We start from the raw sequence: 18,906 nt of genomic DNA, 5'->3' as shown, positions 1-18,906 counted from the left end.
GGTGATGCGAGGTATATGTCATGACACAATATAATTCAAGACGTACAAGATCACATCCGGGCTCATTGCGCAGTTGCTTGATGTGGAAAGAGAGACAATGCAAGGAAGGTGAACAACTAGTAGCAGGTAGGTACCTGGCGATCCGAGCCTGCCTCAGCCCAGGGATGTGGAGACCTTCAATTAGGTACAATACAAGGTACGGAGTACCTACCTAGGTACCTAGCAGTTTAACGCACCGCACAAGCTGTTCGTTGATGCGACGTGGACCCTTGAATTTCAATTGCGACTCTCCCGCTGCCCCAGGAGCTCGACAACGCTTGCCTACCCACCCTCTCCCAGCGACCCGACAGATACTTCTTGGGACCTCATGCCGCACATCTTGAACCGATCAATCACCGACTGAGTTGCGATAGAGAGAGTGAGAGGAAAATGACCGGTCCCTCCCCTCACAAGCCCCGGCGCAGGGGCAGGAAGACGAGCAGCAACGGAGATGATGGCGCTGGCACGGTTATCAACGCCAGCACGGAGAGCCAAGTCCTCAAAAAGGAAGCTCTCGTAAAGGTGCCCGTCTTCCCTCTCGCTTCGTTCCTTTGGCCTGCCCGAGGTTCCGTATCACAATGGCAGGTTCTGCCCTTGATCCTTATGGTGGTTGGTTTGTTTAGATGGGCAGCTGGGCTCTGGGGATACTCTGGTAAATGCCACATCCATCTGCTTGAGCTGGAGAAACACTGACTGACCTGTCCCCTTCGCAGGCTTCCAGAGACCCCCCATGTTCGGAGACTACGAGGCGCAGCGACATTGGATGGAGATTACAACCCAGATTCCCGTGTCGCAGTGGTATTTCCACGACCTTCAATGGTGGGGGCTCGACTACCCGCCCTTGACGGCCTATCATAGCTGGCTCTGTGGCAAGATCGGGAACCTCATCGACCCGACCTGGTTTGAGTTGTACACCTCGCGAGGATCTGACGACCCGACCCTCAAGATCTTCATGCGCGCCACAGTCATCGTCTCCGAATACCTCATCTACATCCCCGCGGCTGTCATCTTCGTTCGACGCTTCGCCAGAAACAGCAATGTGCCGACATGGACTGCTTGGATGGCCCTCGTCGCTATCTTGATGCAGCCTGCCACGATCCTTATCGACCATGTGCACTTCCAATACAATACTGTCATGCTTGGCTTCGTCCTAGCAAGCATGTCCAGCATGCTGGCTGGCCGCTACCTCTGGTCTGCGGTTTTCTTCGTCGCCGCTCTCGGCTTCAAGCAGATGGCCCTTTACTACGCATTCTCGGTCTTTTCTTTCCTCTTGGGCAGCTGTGTCTTTCCTTTGAAACCTGGTCGCTTCATCGGCATCGCGCTAGCCACCGTTGCAGCCTTTGCCCTCCTGCTACTACCGCTTGTATTGGGCACCCTTTACGACGCTCACCGGGGCATCGACGCACGACCCGACTATGAGGGGCCGCCGCCAGCATTGCCCCTGTTCCCCTGGCTGACCGATGTCCTCGACACCAATGCCATCTACTATCCGGTTGTCGAGCAACTCGTACAGATGGTTCATCGCATCTTCCCCTTTGCCCGTGGCCTCTTCGAAGATAAGGTCGCGAATTTCTGGTGCGCCCTCAATGTCGTCATTAAGTTGCGCAAATATCCCGCCGATCTCCTTCAACGCGGCGCCCTTCTGACTACACTGGCGTCCATCGTCCCGCCCAATCTCATCCTCTTCTTCCGGCCGCGTAAGTCACTCTTGCCTCTCGCTTTTGCGACAACAGCATGGGGTTTCTTTCTCTTCAGCTATCAGGTTCATGAGAAGAGCGTCCTCCTTCCTCTTATGCCTATGACGCTTCTTCTCGCCGGCAAACAGGGACTGTCGCGGGATGTCAGAGCTTGGGTTGGATTTGCCAACATTCTAGGCTCATGGACAATGTTCCCCCTCCTCAAGCGGGTGGACCTTGGCGTCCCTTACGCTGTCCTGACTCTGCTCTGGGCCTATCTTCTTGGCCTCCCGCCCACATCACTCAGCGCATACTTCCAGGAGGACCAGGGTAGGTTGCGACAATGGGCAACATTTCTCCTTCACGGCGCATTCTACGTCGCCATGGCTGCCTGGCACGTGGCTGAGAGGGCTGTTGTCCCACCTGTAGACAAGCCTGACCTCTGGGTTGTTGCCAACGTTGGCATCGGAGCAGTCGGTTTCGGTATCTGCTACCTCTGGTGCTTGGTGCAGCTGGGCGCGCAGAGTAACGTTCTGCCCAAATGGGGCAGTGCGGCGAACAAGACAAAGAACCAATGATACATACAGGATTTGGCCAGCAATGGCTATGTACATAAAGTACGACTCCTAGGAAAGAGAGTCCATGTAACAATAGGGATGGAAGAAGCAGCATCGAAAAAGCATTGCTTGTTTAAGTAGATTATGGGTGAATAGTACACATACAAATGAATAAAAAAACACTTTCCAAAGGATGAGACTGCTGTTCTACCACACATGAATGCACCTCGACATTCTAGGGCAAACTGATGGCAACAGGGAACCTCATGCTTATTGACACCACCTAACCTCCTTTTCCTTTTGAGAGCAACCTAGATACCATGCGCCCTAATCCGATGAGATCACGAAACCTGCACAAAGGCTCGCTTTTTGACGGCCCGGTTGTTGTCGCCATCATCCCAGTTCTCGTCCACGTAATCCTTGACGCTCTTCTCCTGGATCTGCATGCCGACAACCTTGAGCGCAGCAATATTAAAACCCATCTCATCCTTTTGGCGCTTGAGCGCAGAGCGCAGATTAGCGCGGATACCGTCAAGCATACCGCGCATGGTGCGGCTGGCAACAATCTGGCGGTGGTGCGTTTTGAGCATGAAGAAGAGGATGCGGCACGTCAGCGGTATGTTCATGGAGCGCTGGGCGAAGAGGTTGAGGAATGTGAAGAGCATGGGCACCGTCGAGAAGGACAGCACTAGGAGCGCATCGTGTAGCGCCGAGGCCCGGATCTTGCTCAGCACGCTCATGACGTATGCTTCGGCGGTGATGTTGCCAAGGGCGAGGAAGATGGGGTTGCGCTGAGGGGCTGGTGCATGAGGGTTCAACTTCTTGGCGTCCTCCCACTCTTTGAGGAGATTGAGGTCGGCGATGCCGATCTCGAGGGCCTCGGCGATGCGTTCGCCGGCCATGAGGGTCTCGACGGTCTGCTTGGAGGCGGCGCCGACCTCGCCATCCTGGTTATCAGCATCCTGGTCGCGCTCAAGCGATGTGGTGAGTGTCTTTTCATAGAGCTCCTCGATCTCCTTCTCGCGCTCCTCCTCGAGGAATATCTGCTCATCGGTCTCGTTCCAGACACGAATGGACTTGTCGTGGCCGGCGGTGATGAGGAAGTTGCCGCTATGGCCGACAGCCATGGCCCAGACCTCGCCGTGGTGGCCGTCGAGACGCTGAATCTGCTCAAACTTGTCGCCGTCCCAGTACTTGATAACGCGGTCCTTGGAGCTGCTAAAGAAGTGGTGGCCGTTGCCGTCCGAGTTGTGCGGGACGAAGGCCACTTGAAGAATGGAGTCCTGGTGGCCGAATAAGGCCTTGTGGCAGTCACCGAAGTCGAGTCCCCATATCCTGATGTTCTTATCGGCGGAACTCGTGACGATGAGCTTGCTGTCGTATGATATGTCCATGCTCAAGACGGGGAGCTTGTGGCCATAGAGGTTGAGATAGAGCTTGAGACTATCGGTGAAAAAGACTTTGACAGTATTGTCGAGGAGGGATATGGCGATATACTTGGAGTCTGGGGAGTACCTCACGCACAGGATATCGTCGGACACCTTCAGTGTCCTCGACTGGACGAGCTTCAGCTTTGGTGTTGTACGTGTGGTACCCAGAACTTCCTCCTGGACGATCTTGAAATCCCAGAACTTGGCCGACTTGTCTGCACTACCCGACACCACAGATCGACCGTCCGGATGCACTTGTAATGACCAAATGGCGCCCTCGTGCGCGGAAACACTATCAAGGAGGCTTGCGGAAGCGACATCGAAGAGTTCGAGCTCTCCGGTCTTGGTACCCACCACAACCACCTTGTCTCCCGGTAGGAACGCACAGCAAAGGGCGTATCCACACTCGAACGTCCGGATACATGCTTGCGTCTTGATGTTCCAGATCTTGAGACTTCCGTTGGCAGCCGTGGCCAACATCTTGTCGTCGGAGCTGAGAGACACGGCGCGGATGTCTGTTCTATGTCCAGGGAGCTCCACCGCCAGCGACCGCGTATAGTCGGGCACGTCATCCTTCTTCGACTTCGATCCTTCTTTTGTGGGTATGCTGTAGTACTCAAGCTGGTTGTTCGTCGTGCCGGCCAGTAGTTGGATTTCCTTGCTGCCACTGTTGACGGCCCAGTCGACTGATCGCACCTTGCCGCCCGTCCTGACAATGACGTACTGGACGAAAAAGTCACTCGCATCTGCAGTGGAGATGTCGTCTGCCTCACCGCTCTCAGCTGCACCGTCACCTTCCTCCTTGGCTTCCTTGCCGGCCTTTTCACGTCTTCTCCTCCTCTTTCTGGCCAAAGACTTCTTTACCTCCGACTCGGATCTGATGCGCCACACTTCCACGGCCTTCTCTGTGCCGTGGACTGCAAAATAATCTCGGCGCGGGTGGAAGACCACCTCAATGGCCTTGTCCTTATTTTGGCGGAAAAGCGTACCCCTGTCGTGGAGAAATTTAGTGTTTTGCGGCGCGTCAACCTGTCCCTTCAATGCAGCGAGCCCCGTCGTATCCAGAAACCACACCTTGAGCTCCCCGTCGTTTCCGGCCGTAATGCAACCGCTGTAGTCGGGAGAAAGTCCAAGGGCCCAGCACTCGCCGTTCGTCTGCGCGATATGAGTTTCTATGCAATGCCTCGAGGACAAGTCCCAAAGCTTAATCAAGGAGTCCTTGCCGGTGGTAAGGAGGTAGCCTTCGGCGGACGGATCACTGTCGAGCATTGCCGTGTTTTCCTCATCCTCAACCTGTCCTTCGGGCTCAACGAACTGCAAACCCGTGATCTGGTCCTTGTGCCCTCTTAGCTTGAATTGGCCAACCTCAGCCACGAGATCCCAGAGAATGACATCAGTGTCCTTGGAACCGCTGGCCAATCGCACGCCTGACTTGTCGAAGGCCAGCGTCGTAATGGCCGACTTGTGCCCGTTGAAGTTAACAATCACCGTCGCGATTTTGCTGTCCCACAGGCGAATGCTTCCGTCCTCATATCCGACCGCGAAAACATCTTTGTCAACCTGGCTCTGCGCGATCGCGGTGACAGGCACAGTGTTTCTTTCGTCGCGCCACCTGCTCAAGAGCTCGCCCTTCTTGATATCCCAGCACAAAACATCTTCGTTCGCGGCTACGATTGCGTGGCCGGCGCCGCTACCAGCTCTGCCTTGGGGGGTCCAAACGAGATTCGATGTGTTGGATGCGACAATGCCGAAGGACTTGCTATGCTCGTATTTTCTACGCAAAAATCAGAGTTAGAACAACAAATAACATATATCCGGTTTGATATACTTACAAATATGACTTAACCATTTTTGCGGATTTCCTGGTGCCAACAGCCTTTCGTCAATGGCCACTGCTATGCGACAGGTGTGAGTGCCAACCACCAAAATCTCGAACCTCCCACCTTCATTCCAAAAAAGTTTCCTCTTATCGATAAACATGGAAGTGGGGCAATAAGCCCGAAGTATATCCGGTGTTCTGGTCCCGCATGAGAGCATCACAGCCACCGAGCTCCGACAGCGACACTGACCTTCACGTCAGGCCCCACCACGAGGCATCATCAGCGAACAACGACGCAACAACACCGCAGGAGACGCTTGAGCAATTGGCCGTAGACACGATGCTTCTCCTAGACTATCAGAACGTCCTCATCCAGTCGGTGTTGACCGAGAGGTTCTCCGGGTTCGTAATATGGTTTTCCACCGCCAAAGCTCGAGAGCTTGCTAACTTCCAAGGCAGTGCCCCTGCCGCTCACATCGACCAGACTATCTCCGACTTTGACGGCGTCATCTACCACATCTCGACCCCTGAGACGAAGACCAAGATCCAGCTTTCGATCCAAATAAGATGCTACAAGGATCTGGTGAAGTACGGCGCGGAGCAGGTGCTGCAGAGGGAATATGGCCAATATGTGGTACCGCCGGAGCCCGGCTATGACTTTTCGGTCATGATCGACCTTGAGAACCTCCCCGAGGACAAGGGTCAGTTATGCTTCGATAATCGATGCGGCGTGGACTGACAATCAGTACAGACGAACGGGAAGCACTGATTATGAAGATGGCGTTGCTGAAGCGCAATGCCATGGCTGCTCCTTTCGAGGCGGCGTACGAGGAGCACTACAAATTGAAGGAGGAAGCATCCAAGTACACCTCTGAGGAGGCTCCTCAGGGCGTGCGCGAGGGCGGCGAAGTCATGGCTATTCACTATCGCGAGGAGGAGGCCATTTACGTCAAGGCCAGTCACGACCGTGTTACCGTCATCTTCAGCACCATATTCCGCGAAGAGACCGACCGTGTTTTCGGCAAGATCTTTATTCAAGAATTCGTTGATGCTCGTCGGCGAGCTATTCAGAACGCTCCTCAGGTGCTCTTCAGGAACGACCCTCCTTTGGAGCTGCAGGGAGTACCGGGAGTCAGAGACACTGGCACTGGTGAAATTGGATATGTTACCTTTGGTAGGTGGTCCTTACGCTGTTGCCGCGGCGTTGTTGTACTAACCTCGTCATACAGTTCTCTTCCCACGCCATCTTACACCCCAGAGAATGCCCGACGTCATCTCCCACATCCAGACCTTCCGTGACTACTTTCACTACCACATCAAGGCATCCAAGGCATACATCCACTCGCGTATGCGCAAGCGTACAGCCGACTTCCTGCAAGGTGAGAAGAGACAGCTCTTTTGTCAACTGATGCCTTCGACTGACAAATTGCAGTTCTTCGTCGCGCGCGTCCGGACAGTGAGGAGAAGGAGCGCAAAACGGCAAGTGGCCGGACCTTCAAGGTTCAGGGAGCGTGATCTGGCTGGGGCTATTTTTGTTGCGTGTCGCAGCATCTGCATCACTCAATTGGTAGTGGCCGCTCTGGTTGAGCAGCAACCAGGAAACAAAGGCCAGGGCGGAGAGGTGTCTGAGCAGTACAAGTGATACAAGCCGATGTGTTTCCCTGATTGGCACAACAAGCAGCCGGGGTATTTTGTTGTTAGAAAAGGATAAAGATTTATGACCACGCTCTACTACCTGTGTAGGGAGATATGTTCGTTTGTGAGAACCTAAGCAGCCTTGGCGGTCAGAAAGCTCGGGGCATCGTCAAGCGGTCCAATCAAACGCACGATAAGTGCGGACGTGCCCTTTCGAGCCATGCGGATAAGACGGAGTTGAAAAGCCTCTGTTGAACGGCGGTGCATCAAGGAAGCGTCAAGCGCCCCGGAGCTCAGCGTGCCGGATCGACGTACCCACTTGATGGGTTCTTGCGCGCGAGGCACGCTTTTGCCGCAAAATAGGCTGCATAATCGATGGCTTAAGCGAAGCTACATAGTATAAACTACATAATATGTATGGGTTGTCACGGGGCAAAGATGAGGTGACAGACTGGAGCAAACAGAGACGTGCGAGTCAAGCTCAAATTTGGTGGAGAGGCACGGCTTTCCGTCCAATGTCGAGGGATGCCAGAACTGATATCCGTCTCTTTCAAACGGAATGGAGAACGCATCCGTTGTTGTCTCCCGTCCGTGAAGTGTGACTTCTTTACATGGGTACAATCAGTCGCACAAGATGAGTTTGGGTAAGGAAGAATTTGGGTTGTTTCGTTTGTGTGGCCAGGTGCAGTACTGCTTGTGTCTCAGCACTGCAAATTGGCGATTTGACTCAAGGACCCTCCCTATAAAGCGGGCGGACGCGTACCCAGGCACGTCCCGCGTGTATTAGCACTCAGTTTCTCTCTCTCATCATAACGTGCCCATTCTCAAAGTGGGTCCATGTTAGGTAGCATTGGGGAGCTGCCGCATTCCAAGACAACGGCAAACCAACCAATTCATCGTGGACGACATTCAATGCAGTGGTCACAGAAGTACGGATGCTATGTATGGCTATGCAGAAGCAGGACCGAGTCAACTGACGAAGATAACGTCGTTGGAGTGACCAGGATGTGTACCCCCACCAAGGATGGGCATTGAGACGAAATGGGTTTGAAGAAGAGGTGTGGCAAGCCCCCTCGTCGAGTTGGACGGCACGGCAAACTGGTGCGAGACAGAGGCTTGACCCATGCCGCGACATCTGAAGAAACCCCCCTCCCCAAGCCCTCATCGCAAGCCAAGTCCCGTGCGGCAAGAGCCAGAATTCTTCCAGTGGTTCCGGGGCAATGATTCTAAAACGTAGGAGAAGGTTTTCGCCCCAAAAAGGGAGACAGGCCCCTTAACTGTCGCATGGTGCTCCTTATGACGTCCGACGGACAAGTGCGAAGACGGGAAACCAGACAACAAGGTTCCCGGGGTCAGCCATTGCAACTGCACAAGTAGAGGGGCAAACTAACCATTCGTGCCAAGTAGGATATCATGTACCTATGTAGTCTTAGTGCACCGCTAAGTACCTACCTAGTTAGGAGGGACGTGGTCCGAGCCCGTACCTGACGCTACTGCAGGTGCAGCCTCAAATGGGCCAGTCAGGGCGCTACACCAGAGACATGTGCTCCAGTCACTTGCGCTCGATTGGGGTCTGTCCTGAAATTGTCTCCGGTGGCTTCTACCTACCAACCGTTCGTCCCGCCATCTGGACTCTGGCACTGCATCAGCAGCTGCAGGAAGAACGTGCGCCAGGAGGGCCTACCTACACTGGATCACGGACGGCAGCCGTCAATCAATCATGCCCCGGATCTAGAATACCTACATCGATACCCGTAGGGAGGCCCGAGTGCAAACGAACAGCCTCCCTTTCAACGTCTGTCCACCCCAAGCCAATACCTTGGAAAGGCCGATCTGTTTCCTGGCAGTGCTACCCGAAGACGTTGACTGCTCCTCGTAGTGTTTGCGAGGGCCGTCTTTTTTCGTCCGCGGGAAAAACTACGAGGCGCCCAATACCCTAGCATCTTTTGACATCGATCCCTGTGGACTACCTAACTGCTGGTCTACCTCCTGCGTTAGGTAATATTTAGGTATACCACCGCGCCTGAGAGCCCCAGAGCCGTGTACAAGTTTGAGTGCGCCAATTGTGACTGAGGCACTTTCTTCCTCTAGGCCTGCCCTCCCTTTTCGACATTTAGATCTTGAAACCCCACCTTACCCGGGATTCCCACTGCGGAGCGTCTCTTATCGCTCATCTTCAATCTCTACGCAGTAATCCACGGGTAGGTTCGAGAACGAAAGTTGTAGGTGGAATCGGGTCCTCGGCCATCGGCGATCAGGACGCTTGTCTGACATTTCCCCATTGACAGCCAACCGCCCACGCGGTTTTCGTAACTTGCGGTGCCTTTATATTCGGTCCTCATTAGACGCCCTACCAGCCGTTTCGTCATTTAGCAAATCTATCTTTCTAACGCTCAGCCACTACCGTCGGACACACGACTTGCTCCAGTAAAAAAGTGAAGACGAAAAAGCAATACACCAACAGACAGACCACAGTTACATCGCACGACACTGGACCCTCGCCTGTGTGTAGAAGTGTTCAACCGACATTTAGTGCCCCTGGATCTAGGGGAAGGGCATTTAACGACCTGCCAAAGCCTGGGGTTGGAGACAGCACTGGATCGTCCGTCTCGACGCCATTGATTGGCCGAACCTTGTGCCTTAGTTTATGTATTCACTTCTGTGGCGTCACCCGCTTCTCAGCGACCGCTCTCCCCTTCTCCTGGTACCTTGCCAACACGGGTTGGTACACAGACACCTCGTGTTACGGCAAGAGGCAACACGATAACGAGACATTACAACTGCACACCACAATTTGCATCTATCTACCCACGCGTCAATCCAAATCGACGACGTGATACACGCGTTTTCGAGCCCAAGAATAACTTGAGTCCTTACCGAAACAGCTTTGCACTGAATTCTTCCAGAGTTCCCGCTCAACCACCCACTTACTCGATGTGACTTACTTCCTTTTTCTCGCTCCCAACCATTCTTTTCTCCGCCGAGACATCGGACTAATACCGACAAAAAAAAAACAAGGAGAGAACGGGCATTATAACTCCTGACGATATTATTCTGGCTCGTCTCACATCTCTACCTAGCCTTCTTATTGCCATCGGCCTACAGAGTACTTAGTCTGGCAAACCCACCTGAGCACAATCAACAGCTGTGCAGCCGTAGCCGTACCGCCAAAAAGAAGTGTCTGTGCTTTGATAGGAGGTAAGTGCAACCTAAATCGTCACCACCAATTTCCCTGAAGTAGGTACGGGCAGGTACATATGGGGCACGTCCTTTCCATTCCAACTCCATTTCGCCTGGCGGCTCAGCCTCTCCTTCCTCTCCACCGACAAACAACAAAACAGTCAAAAGAACAGGGGGAGAAGAGCAGCGGCCTGGCTTACCACTCCTCTCTTTCGCTCTCTCTCTCTCTCTCTCTCTCTCTCTGTCTCTTTTCATCGTCATCGCCATCGCCATCAAATGGCTGCAGCTCAGTTCTAACATCTCTTTCCCCAACGGTAGAACTGGGCGACGAATCGGCTTTTTTTTCCCTTCCCCTTTCTGTATTCATCCTACACCACACACTCGTTTAACCCCCTCAATCATTACCTTCCGACCCGACTCGATTCGACTCGACTCCTCTCGCTTCCGTTTAATTTCGCACCACCGATTTTCGACGCGCCTCCCGACTCACCGACCGACCAAACAACGCTTGACAGATTATTCTTGCCATGGCCAGCGTCCAAAAATAGGCTACTTCAGCAAATGCGACGCGATACCCGGTCCGACTTTTCTATCATCAAAACTCCCGATCCAAAAACTTCGATACCCATCATTCTCATATCCCAGCCGACCATTCACCCAACTGAACAGCGATAGCAATGCGTTCGGCTCTCCATAGGCGTCCTTCAGCGCGCCGCCGCCATCAGCGGTCGAAATTGCTGGCGTTCGCAATTCTAGCACCTGCCTTGGCGACTGCGATTCAGTTCACCCCGGTTCCCGATGTGAACCTAGACCTTTCTCAGCTTGGAAGGATTGGGGTGGCAGGTGACTTCAACGGCATTTCCCGCTTTCAGTTTGAGGAACAGAACGAGAGGCCCTACAACACCAATGGAAGTGAATCTTTGCTTGCCCAGCTGCCTAATGGCGCCTTTGCTTCGGACATTTCTACTGATGCTTCGATTCACGACATGTGCACATTCACCCTCCAAGATGGGACGATGCAGGGAGTGGTAATTGGCGGTAATTTTACGAGCTTGGATGGCATTCAGTCACAAGGCATTGCCTTGTTCAACCCCAATACATCCGCCATCACGCCTCTGGCTGGTCTTTCAGGTCAGGTTAATGCCCTGCTCTGCGACCAAGAGGCCAACATGGTCTATGTCGGAGGTAACTTCCGGAGCGCCAACTCGACTAACGCCATTGCCTGGCAGGGCACGAATGGCTTCACAAACCTTCCTTTTGCTGGCTTCAATGGCCCTGTCTCGTCCATTACCAAAGCCTCCAATGGCCACATTGTCTTCGGTGGTAGTTTTACTGGCCTCGGCAACACCAGCACCCCCAGCACTCCAGATGGCCAAATCATCAATCTGTCAAGCGCCAATATCACATCAACCTCAACCACCTCTACACCCGGCTTTAATGATCCCCGCAACATTATCTGCAAGACGGATGGAGTCGGTGGCCCGGGCAACACTTGGCTGCTGAACGACAACGCCTTGGGGTTCTGGCAGGCCTCGTTCGGCTTCGGCTTCCAGCCCACGAAGCTCAGACTCTGGAACACTCATCAGGATGGTCGAGGAACCAAGACGTTCCGCTTCACCGCCCTTCCTCTTGGGGGCATCCTAAACATGACGTACCTGGACCCGGCAACGGGACAAAATGCCTCCTGTACGAGTGAGTGCCCTCTCAGCAGCAACACCAGTGTCAAATTCCAGGATTTCCACTTCGTCAATCTTGTTGGCATGAACTCGTTCAGGATCGACATTTCCGAGTTCTATGGATCCGGTGCTGGCCTCAATGGCATTCAGCTCTTCGAGGATGACATAAACTCATATGCTGTCAACGACTTCAACGCCCCAGCTTGCTCCGATAGTGATACAAAGTCGTCTGCCACTGCCACTGGGCCGTGGTCGACCTCGCCCTCGCTGCAGAGCAACTCCCAGTACCTGACTGCGAAACTCTCCGGCAGCATTACCACGAACTCTGCCTCGGTCACTTTTTTCCCGGACCTCAAGGAATCCGGCAACTACTCTGTCAACATGTATACACCAGGCTGCTTGCAGGACGCCACCTGCTCGACCCGAGGACAGGTGAACGTCACGGGTATCATGTCATCCTCCGGCAAAGACAAGTTTACGACATCGCTCTATCAGACCAACAACTTTGACAAGTACGACCAGATCTACTTCGGATACATCGAAGCGAGCTCTGCAGATGGTTTCCGGCCCAGCGTTACTCTTACTCCATTGGCCGGCCAGAACCTGAATGAAATGACGATTGTCGCCCAGCGTGTTGGGTTTACCCTCATTAACTCTACAGGGGGACTAAACGGCCTCTTCGACTTTGACCCTTCAGTTGCCACTCTGGACACGGACTTCAAGAGCTCCAAGATCAACCAGCTCGGGTCATCGTTCTCCTCTGGCTCTGCCGTTACCAGCCTGACAACTGCTGGTGATTTGGTCATTGTAGGGGGCAATTTTACATCTTCCTCTGCTCGTAACGTTATTGGCATCAACACCGCAAGTGAGGCTACCGTGGCGCTCGATGGCGGTCTTAACGGTGAAGTCAGGGCGATGCAGCTCAACGGCACTCAGCTCTATGTCGGCGGCATCTTCTCAAACACCCAAGACAACGCAGTTGCAGGCCTGAACAACGTCGGCGTCTACGACATCTCCGCCAACACCTGGACTGCACTTGGCTCGGGTGTCAACGGCGAGGTCTCCCACGTGGTCCCTATGCTCGTCAACCTCACGAATGAAAACAAGCCCGAGTCAGTTATTACCTTCACCGGTGACTTCAGCGAGATCAACGCATTTGGCGACAACTCCGCTATTCCCGTCACTGGATTCGCCGTCTGGGTACCTTCTCGGAAGAACTGGCTCCAGAACCTCTCTGGTCCCGTCCCTGCCTTCAACGGCATTTTGACGACTAGCATTTTCAACCTCCCCGGTGGAGGATCTCTTTATGCAGGGTCTATGACGTCAGCTACAATCAGCGCCAACGGGGCCGTCACTTTGTCCGAGAGTTTTGGCCAGTTTCCTGTCAAGATCAAGCCCTCGTCCCCGAGCTCTCGCACGACCAGCAAGCGCGATTCGGTCTCGAGCGGCAACGTTACGGGTGTGGTCACCGGTGCGTTCTACAACAACAACAACCGCAACATTACCATCCTTGCTGGTCACTTCACGGCTGAAGGCGCGAACGGCACCTCTGCCGATAACTTGGTGCTTATTGATGGGTCAAACTCGAACACAATCACCGGCCTTGGCTCTCAGATAGAGGATGACTCGACATTTATTGCACTCGCCATTACAGGTGATCTGCTCTTCGCCGGCGGCAACATACGTGGCCGTGTCAACAACAACGACGTCCGAGGTATTGTTTCTCTCAACCTGCAAAGCGCCAGCTTCAACAGCACCCAGCCACCCGGCGTGACCGGCGGTGACGCTACCGTCACCTCTATCGAGGTCCGCCCTGAATCCGGCGATGTTTACATTGCTGGCTCGTTCGATTCAGCTGGCGCGCTCGGCTGTCCGGGCGTTTGCTACTACGATACATCTCTCGCGGCCTGGAACCGTCCTGGTGTCAACCTCGACGGCACTGGCCATGCGCTCATCTGGACAAGTGAGGACCAACTTGTTGCCGGTGGTAACTTCACCCTCAACAGCTCCTATCCGGCAATGCTCGCGATGTACAGCCCCGAGCGCCAAGCCTGGTCTGCGTACCCCGGCCAAGCTTCTTTGCCCGGCCCTGTGGAGGTCCTGACAGCCGGATCGCGAGATCGTAACCAACTATGGGTTTCTGGAACCGCATCGAACGGATCTATTTACCTGATGAAGTATGACGGCACCGCCTGGCGCTCGGCGGGAGTCACTCTCCTCCCCGGCACGATTGTAAACAGCCTCCAGGTCTTCTCCCTGACCACATCCCACGACAACACCGATATCTTAAACTCCAACCAGGTCTTGATGATGACAGGCTCGCTCAACATTCCCAACTTCGGCACAGCGTCAGCTGCCATCTTCAACGGCACCACCTTCCAGCCATATGCCCTTACTACTAACAGTGGAAACACTGCCGGGTCGATCTCAAGGATCTTCACCGAGAACGAGGGCTTCTTCTCCGACAACGGTAAATTAGGATCCCCCTTTATCTCGAGTCAAATGCTAACCTCAAATAGCCAATCACTTGGCCCTCGGATTTGTTGTTCTTATTGGTCTCGGTATCTCGCTCGCTCTCATCTTCCTCATGGTTATTGCCGGCATGGCCCTCGACCGTCTACGCAAGAAACGAGAGGGTTACTCGCCAGCCCCAACATCAATGTATGACCGAGGCGGTGGCATGCAGAAGATTCCACCTCATGAACTCTTTGAATCACTTGGCAAGGGTCGACCTGGTGCGCCAACGGTATAGCGAGCGACTGAAGAATGTCCTAGTTTTGTTCTCTTTTTCATACCAGTGTTTTGCTTTCTGGCGTTTGGATGGGCATGGCATGGGAAAAGGATACCATCGCAGTTCATCATCTTTCACTAATGGAGACGGAGAATCAGCAACCCATACCCAAGACGATCAATGGCGGCACTTGACACGCTCTCTCACAGATGCGCAGCACAATATTCGGCAGTTGTCTCACCCAGCTACGAGCGAGGAGTTGGGTTTGCCATGCGACCCCACGAGAGCCTCATGGTCTGCCTAGTTGCATTGCGTTCGATTCTTCACGACCCTCACGACCTTTGTTTAATGTCTACATATTTAGTTATACCATTACGTGCGTCAAACCACCTTCTCTTCTCGGTCACAAATCAGCAATGTTTTCTCTACCGAAACTTGTACTCAACAAGTCGACACAGCTTCCGTTCATCAACAGACTGGTCGCTCATACAACAACCCCTTCACACATAAACAATCATTAACACCGCTTTTCTTTTTCACTCCTTGGTATTTTAAGGTCTTATGTTGAGACAGGACAGGAGTCTTTCCAGAGCTGGCAAAGGAAAAGAAGACTTTACATGGTTGAGGGACAGCAAGGACAGATGGTAAGAGGAAAGCCTTCTTCTAGTAAAGAAGCCTCAGCTGAGGTTGTTGTTTACTCAGCTCCAGAGACAGTAGTAGCTTCACGGCGAGTTAACGCCACACGTAGCTTAATATTGACAAATCAAAAGACGGTTAAACTAAAGTGGTATTCCTTCGTTTGCACTTCAATAATAATCATGTTGTCTAGGTTCTTGTTCTCCCTGCCTATGGAATGTATGTATTACGGATGAAAGTATCTATACGATTATTTCCCTCTCGTTGGTTGGTATGTATGTCTCAACTGCGTTGGCATCTCCCCTCCTCCTTCCCCTGGAGACCCCCCCCCCCTTGTCTTTCCCTACGTATGTGCCTGTACAATGTCTGAGACCATTGCCAACACTGCCATAATCACATTCCTGCTGTTACTGTATCTGCTTGCGTTCAGCTGCAGGTTTAGAACACCGTCATCTCTAATGTTTCTTTCTCTCCTCTCCTTCATCCTTCGTCCCCCGCCCCCCATTTTCACTCGTCTTTGTAAGCCTTTCGAAAGTGTGAAATGGGAGAAGAAACCCGCAGCAGGGTTGGCACTGCCAGTTCCACTGTCTTGAATATATAAAGAAGTCGGCTCAAACACCTTTTGAGCGTGACAAAGCTTGCGCCCTTTTCTCAAGTTGAGCGGAGCCAACTCGAGGACGAGCTGGCAGGATTTCAATGTCGTCCGCCTTGCTTTCCTCCAGCCTCCCAATGAAAGGTTGGTACGATGCCAGCCTGGGAAGCCGAAGCATATCACTGAGCTTGTGTGCAAGATGGCAGATGGAGGGGTATCGAAGAGGCAAGACAGTACATACGCCCCCCGAAGCCGGACGACGTTGCGCTATGCCCGGCGCAGTCACAAAAGGAGTGTTTTGGTGGGTGATGTCGCATATACGTCGTGTCTCATCGAAGGGCGGCGGGATCGCGGGCGAGGCGCAAAGCGCGGTCGAGTAGCCACGGGAGGGAGGTGGACGTTCGCGGCATAGCCTTCCCCCGCAATCTGATACTGACTTGTATGTCGCTGCGGCGTTGAGGTGTTGAGACGGGCGCTGCGCAAGCTAGTGGCACACTCTTGCCAGGCTGCGTCCGGTCGATCACCAGCTAGCCCTTGACGACGGGCAAACGGACGCCTTCTACTTCATATTTCACACTAACTGGGGGCAGCCTGACGGAGGCGACTTAGTCCCATGGGCTTTGGCTCTCGATGCACCGTTTCTGGACACCGGAGAGGACATTGGAGATCCACGAGGGCGCCGGACACGGATTTCTCAACGATGGATTGGCAGATTGGCCTAGGCGGCCGCTCTCGAGAGGCGAGACACCGAACGGTGCGCCTGTAATGTGATGCTATATTCTGGGCGTGCAGTTCCGACGTCTACGAGGCGGACTACTGTGTCTCGCGGACATGCTAGGGCAGGGCGCCCCCAGTGTCACCTTCATCAACATTGAACTAGTGATATCACACTACAGGAGGATGTCGACCCTGGTCACAATCCCGGAGTTTATCGCCTGCCACTCGACAGAGCATAGCCCTTGCTGTTGTAGTGCCGGCTTTCCGTAGTCTATGGACCTGGTCTGCTTGTCTGCTTACATAGCAGTGGGTGTTGCTATTTGAGACCCTTTACGCAGGCGCAAAGTAGAATCTGGCTGAAGGCTTCCTTCCAGATCGTACACGCCCCCCACCCGACGAGACTATTGCATATTGAGCTCATCTCGGAGAGAAGCATGGGCCTTCTGCTCCCGCCCCAGGGTCCATTGCCAGATGCCCCAAGTTGAGGCGGCCCCAACAGTTGGCTGTCTTTGAAACGATGATAATGATAACGATGATGGACTAGGCCATCTTGGTGGCAAGATAATGAAAAAAAAAAAAGAGAGAGAGAGAGAGAGAGAGAGAGAGAGAGAGAGAGAGAGAGAGAGAGAGAGAGAGAGAGAGAGAGAGAGAGAGAGAGAGAGAGAGAGAGAGAGAGAGAGAGAGAGAGATGGGGTCGATTCGTAAGAAGAAGGCAAGGAAAACAGGGCCAGAAGAGAAGCAGCTGCCAGAAAATGTCGCAATCATGGAAAGTATTAGCTGTAGTGCGGGTACCGCTCCGCAATAAGGTAGAGAAGGCGAACCTTGATGGCCTCTTCTCCGTCCGTCTTCGCAACGCCAGCTACGGGCCCGTTGTCTGATTTCAGCGGTGAATGGGCCGGCCCCGCGGGGAGGGGGGGTTGACAGGGACCGGGGCAGTAATGTTTTTCTGCTGGAATAGTTTGGCGCAGCGATTGGACACAGCGCAGCCTGATGGGTGGGTTGAGGAAAATGCCCTTGCATAAGATTACATAGTAATATCCGGAGACGTAGCCAAGTCTGTCAGTCGACACAAGATGGTCGATAGTACCATTGATAGTGCTGTGCGTATGCAGTGCATGGCGTGTTCTCAAAGCGCGGTGCGTTACTACTAGTATTGCATCGCTATCACAGGTCAGGGGGCGAAGGTACAGTGATGCTGGCCATTGGAGCTGGTTCGGGATCAAGGATACTTCCTTTGGTGCTTTTGGTGCTGGGATGCTGTGTTATCTGATGCGAATGAGTGACGGGGGGATGGCTGCTGTGCTGGGGGGTGGGGAGGAGCACCGGTGAGCTAGTGAAAGTTCAGGGCAAACAGCACCCACTGGCTGGCGAGAAAGCTGGCGGTGGCAGAGGGTTGCGGGTCTGCTGTTTGTCTGCCCTGTGCTTGACTCAGGGAAGACGAGTTGGGGCCTCGAATCGCAGGCAGGAGTGAGTTGGTCAATTGGGGGAAGGCCGAAGGTTCACTCGTGTGGTCGAGGGTACGGTAGGTACGTAGAGGGAGTGGTCGTATCGTTTTGCTGTTGTCTTGGAGGCATCTACACTGTACCGGGTGTGGGAGGGGTATATGTAGTGTAAGAGCTGGGATGAAAGAAGAGGGCGGTGCAGCACGGCTGTAGTGTGTTCCGTTGGCTTACGTGTTGACTCTGAGGTGATGGTATTTTCATGTGCGAGAACATGGACATCTACAAAAATGCCATGTGTGGTTGCGCCCGAGGGTGTGCGTCCTCTGGATGGATGGTATGGTTCGGGATGCAGGCACGCTAGCGCCGGTAGCCTAAGACAGGCAAGACGCTGCGAGCCTCTTTGGCACAAGGCGATATTGCTACCATGGCTGTTATGGTTTGTGGTCAGGTACACGTTTTTTTTGGGTGAGATATCCCCTGTCGCCATCTCTAGCATGCAGATGCTTGCCAGGCGCATGCGGGCATCATCCATCCCCCTTACCTATTTCCAGCAAAGTTTTTCATCCCAAGAAAAGACAGGCAAGGCGGCAGTGACACGGTCATCCATCCTTGTGGCTCATCGACGAGACACTGGAAAGGGAGGGCACGGGGCAGGAGGAGATGGCAACAATTGGATGGCGCGCATGCGGCTGATCTTGTGTTTTGAGAAAGGTGGACATGGGAGGAAGAGATGAGTGGAGAGAGATGCGAAAAATAGAAACCGAATAACCATTGCA

General features: G+C 53.6%; 4 protein-coding genes across 4 annotated transcripts; 3 read left to right on the top strand and 1 right to left on the bottom strand.

Annotated features, from left to right (window-relative positions):
- Positions 1-429: 429 nt before the first annotated feature.
- GLRG_10393 (ALG8 glycosyltransferase family ALG6) lies at positions 430-2,293 on the top strand (the record flags this gene model as incomplete). The annotated part of the gene is made up of 2 exons (XM_008101078.1): positions 430-691; positions 753-2,293. 2 exons carry the CDS (start codon positions 430-432, stop codon positions 2,291-2,293), a joined length of 1,803 nt encoding a protein of 600 aa, XP_008099269.1.
- A 320-nt stretch (positions 2,294-2,613) lies between these two features.
- On the bottom strand, positions 2,614-5,551 carry GLRG_10392 (WD domain-containing protein; the record flags this gene model as incomplete). The annotated part of the gene is made up of 2 exons (XM_008101077.1): positions 2,614-5,476; positions 5,535-5,551. The coding sequence occupies 2 exons, from the start codon at positions 5,549-5,551 to the stop codon at positions 2,614-2,616; spliced, it is 2,880 nt and encodes a 959-aa protein (XP_008099268.1).
- A 310-nt stretch (positions 5,552-5,861) lies between these two features.
- Positions 5,862-7,036, top strand: GLRG_10391 (Arp2/3 complex; the record flags this gene model as incomplete). The annotated part of the gene is made up of 5 exons (XM_008101076.1): positions 5,862-5,923; positions 5,981-6,222; positions 6,273-6,695; positions 6,751-6,900; positions 6,954-7,036. 5 exons carry the CDS (start codon positions 5,862-5,864, stop codon positions 7,034-7,036), a joined length of 960 nt encoding a protein of 319 aa, XP_008099267.1.
- A 3,977-nt stretch (positions 7,037-11,013) lies between these two features.
- On the top strand, positions 11,014-14,764 carry GLRG_10390 (cellular morphogenesis protein; the record flags this gene model as incomplete). The annotated part of the gene is made up of 2 exons (XM_008101075.1): positions 11,014-14,482; positions 14,532-14,764. The coding sequence occupies 2 exons, from the start codon at positions 11,014-11,016 to the stop codon at positions 14,762-14,764; spliced, it is 3,702 nt and encodes a 1,233-aa protein (XP_008099266.1).
- Positions 14,765-18,906: the final 4,142 nt, after the last annotated feature.

The sequence above is a fragment of the Colletotrichum graminicola genome (assembly GCF_000149035.1).
Source record: "Colletotrichum graminicola M1.001 genomic scaffold supercont1.60, whole genome shotgun sequence".
Taxonomy (NCBI): Eukaryota; Fungi; Ascomycota; class Sordariomycetes; order Glomerellales; family Glomerellaceae; genus Colletotrichum; species Colletotrichum graminicola.
This window is presented reverse-complemented; position numbering and strand designations above follow the sequence as displayed.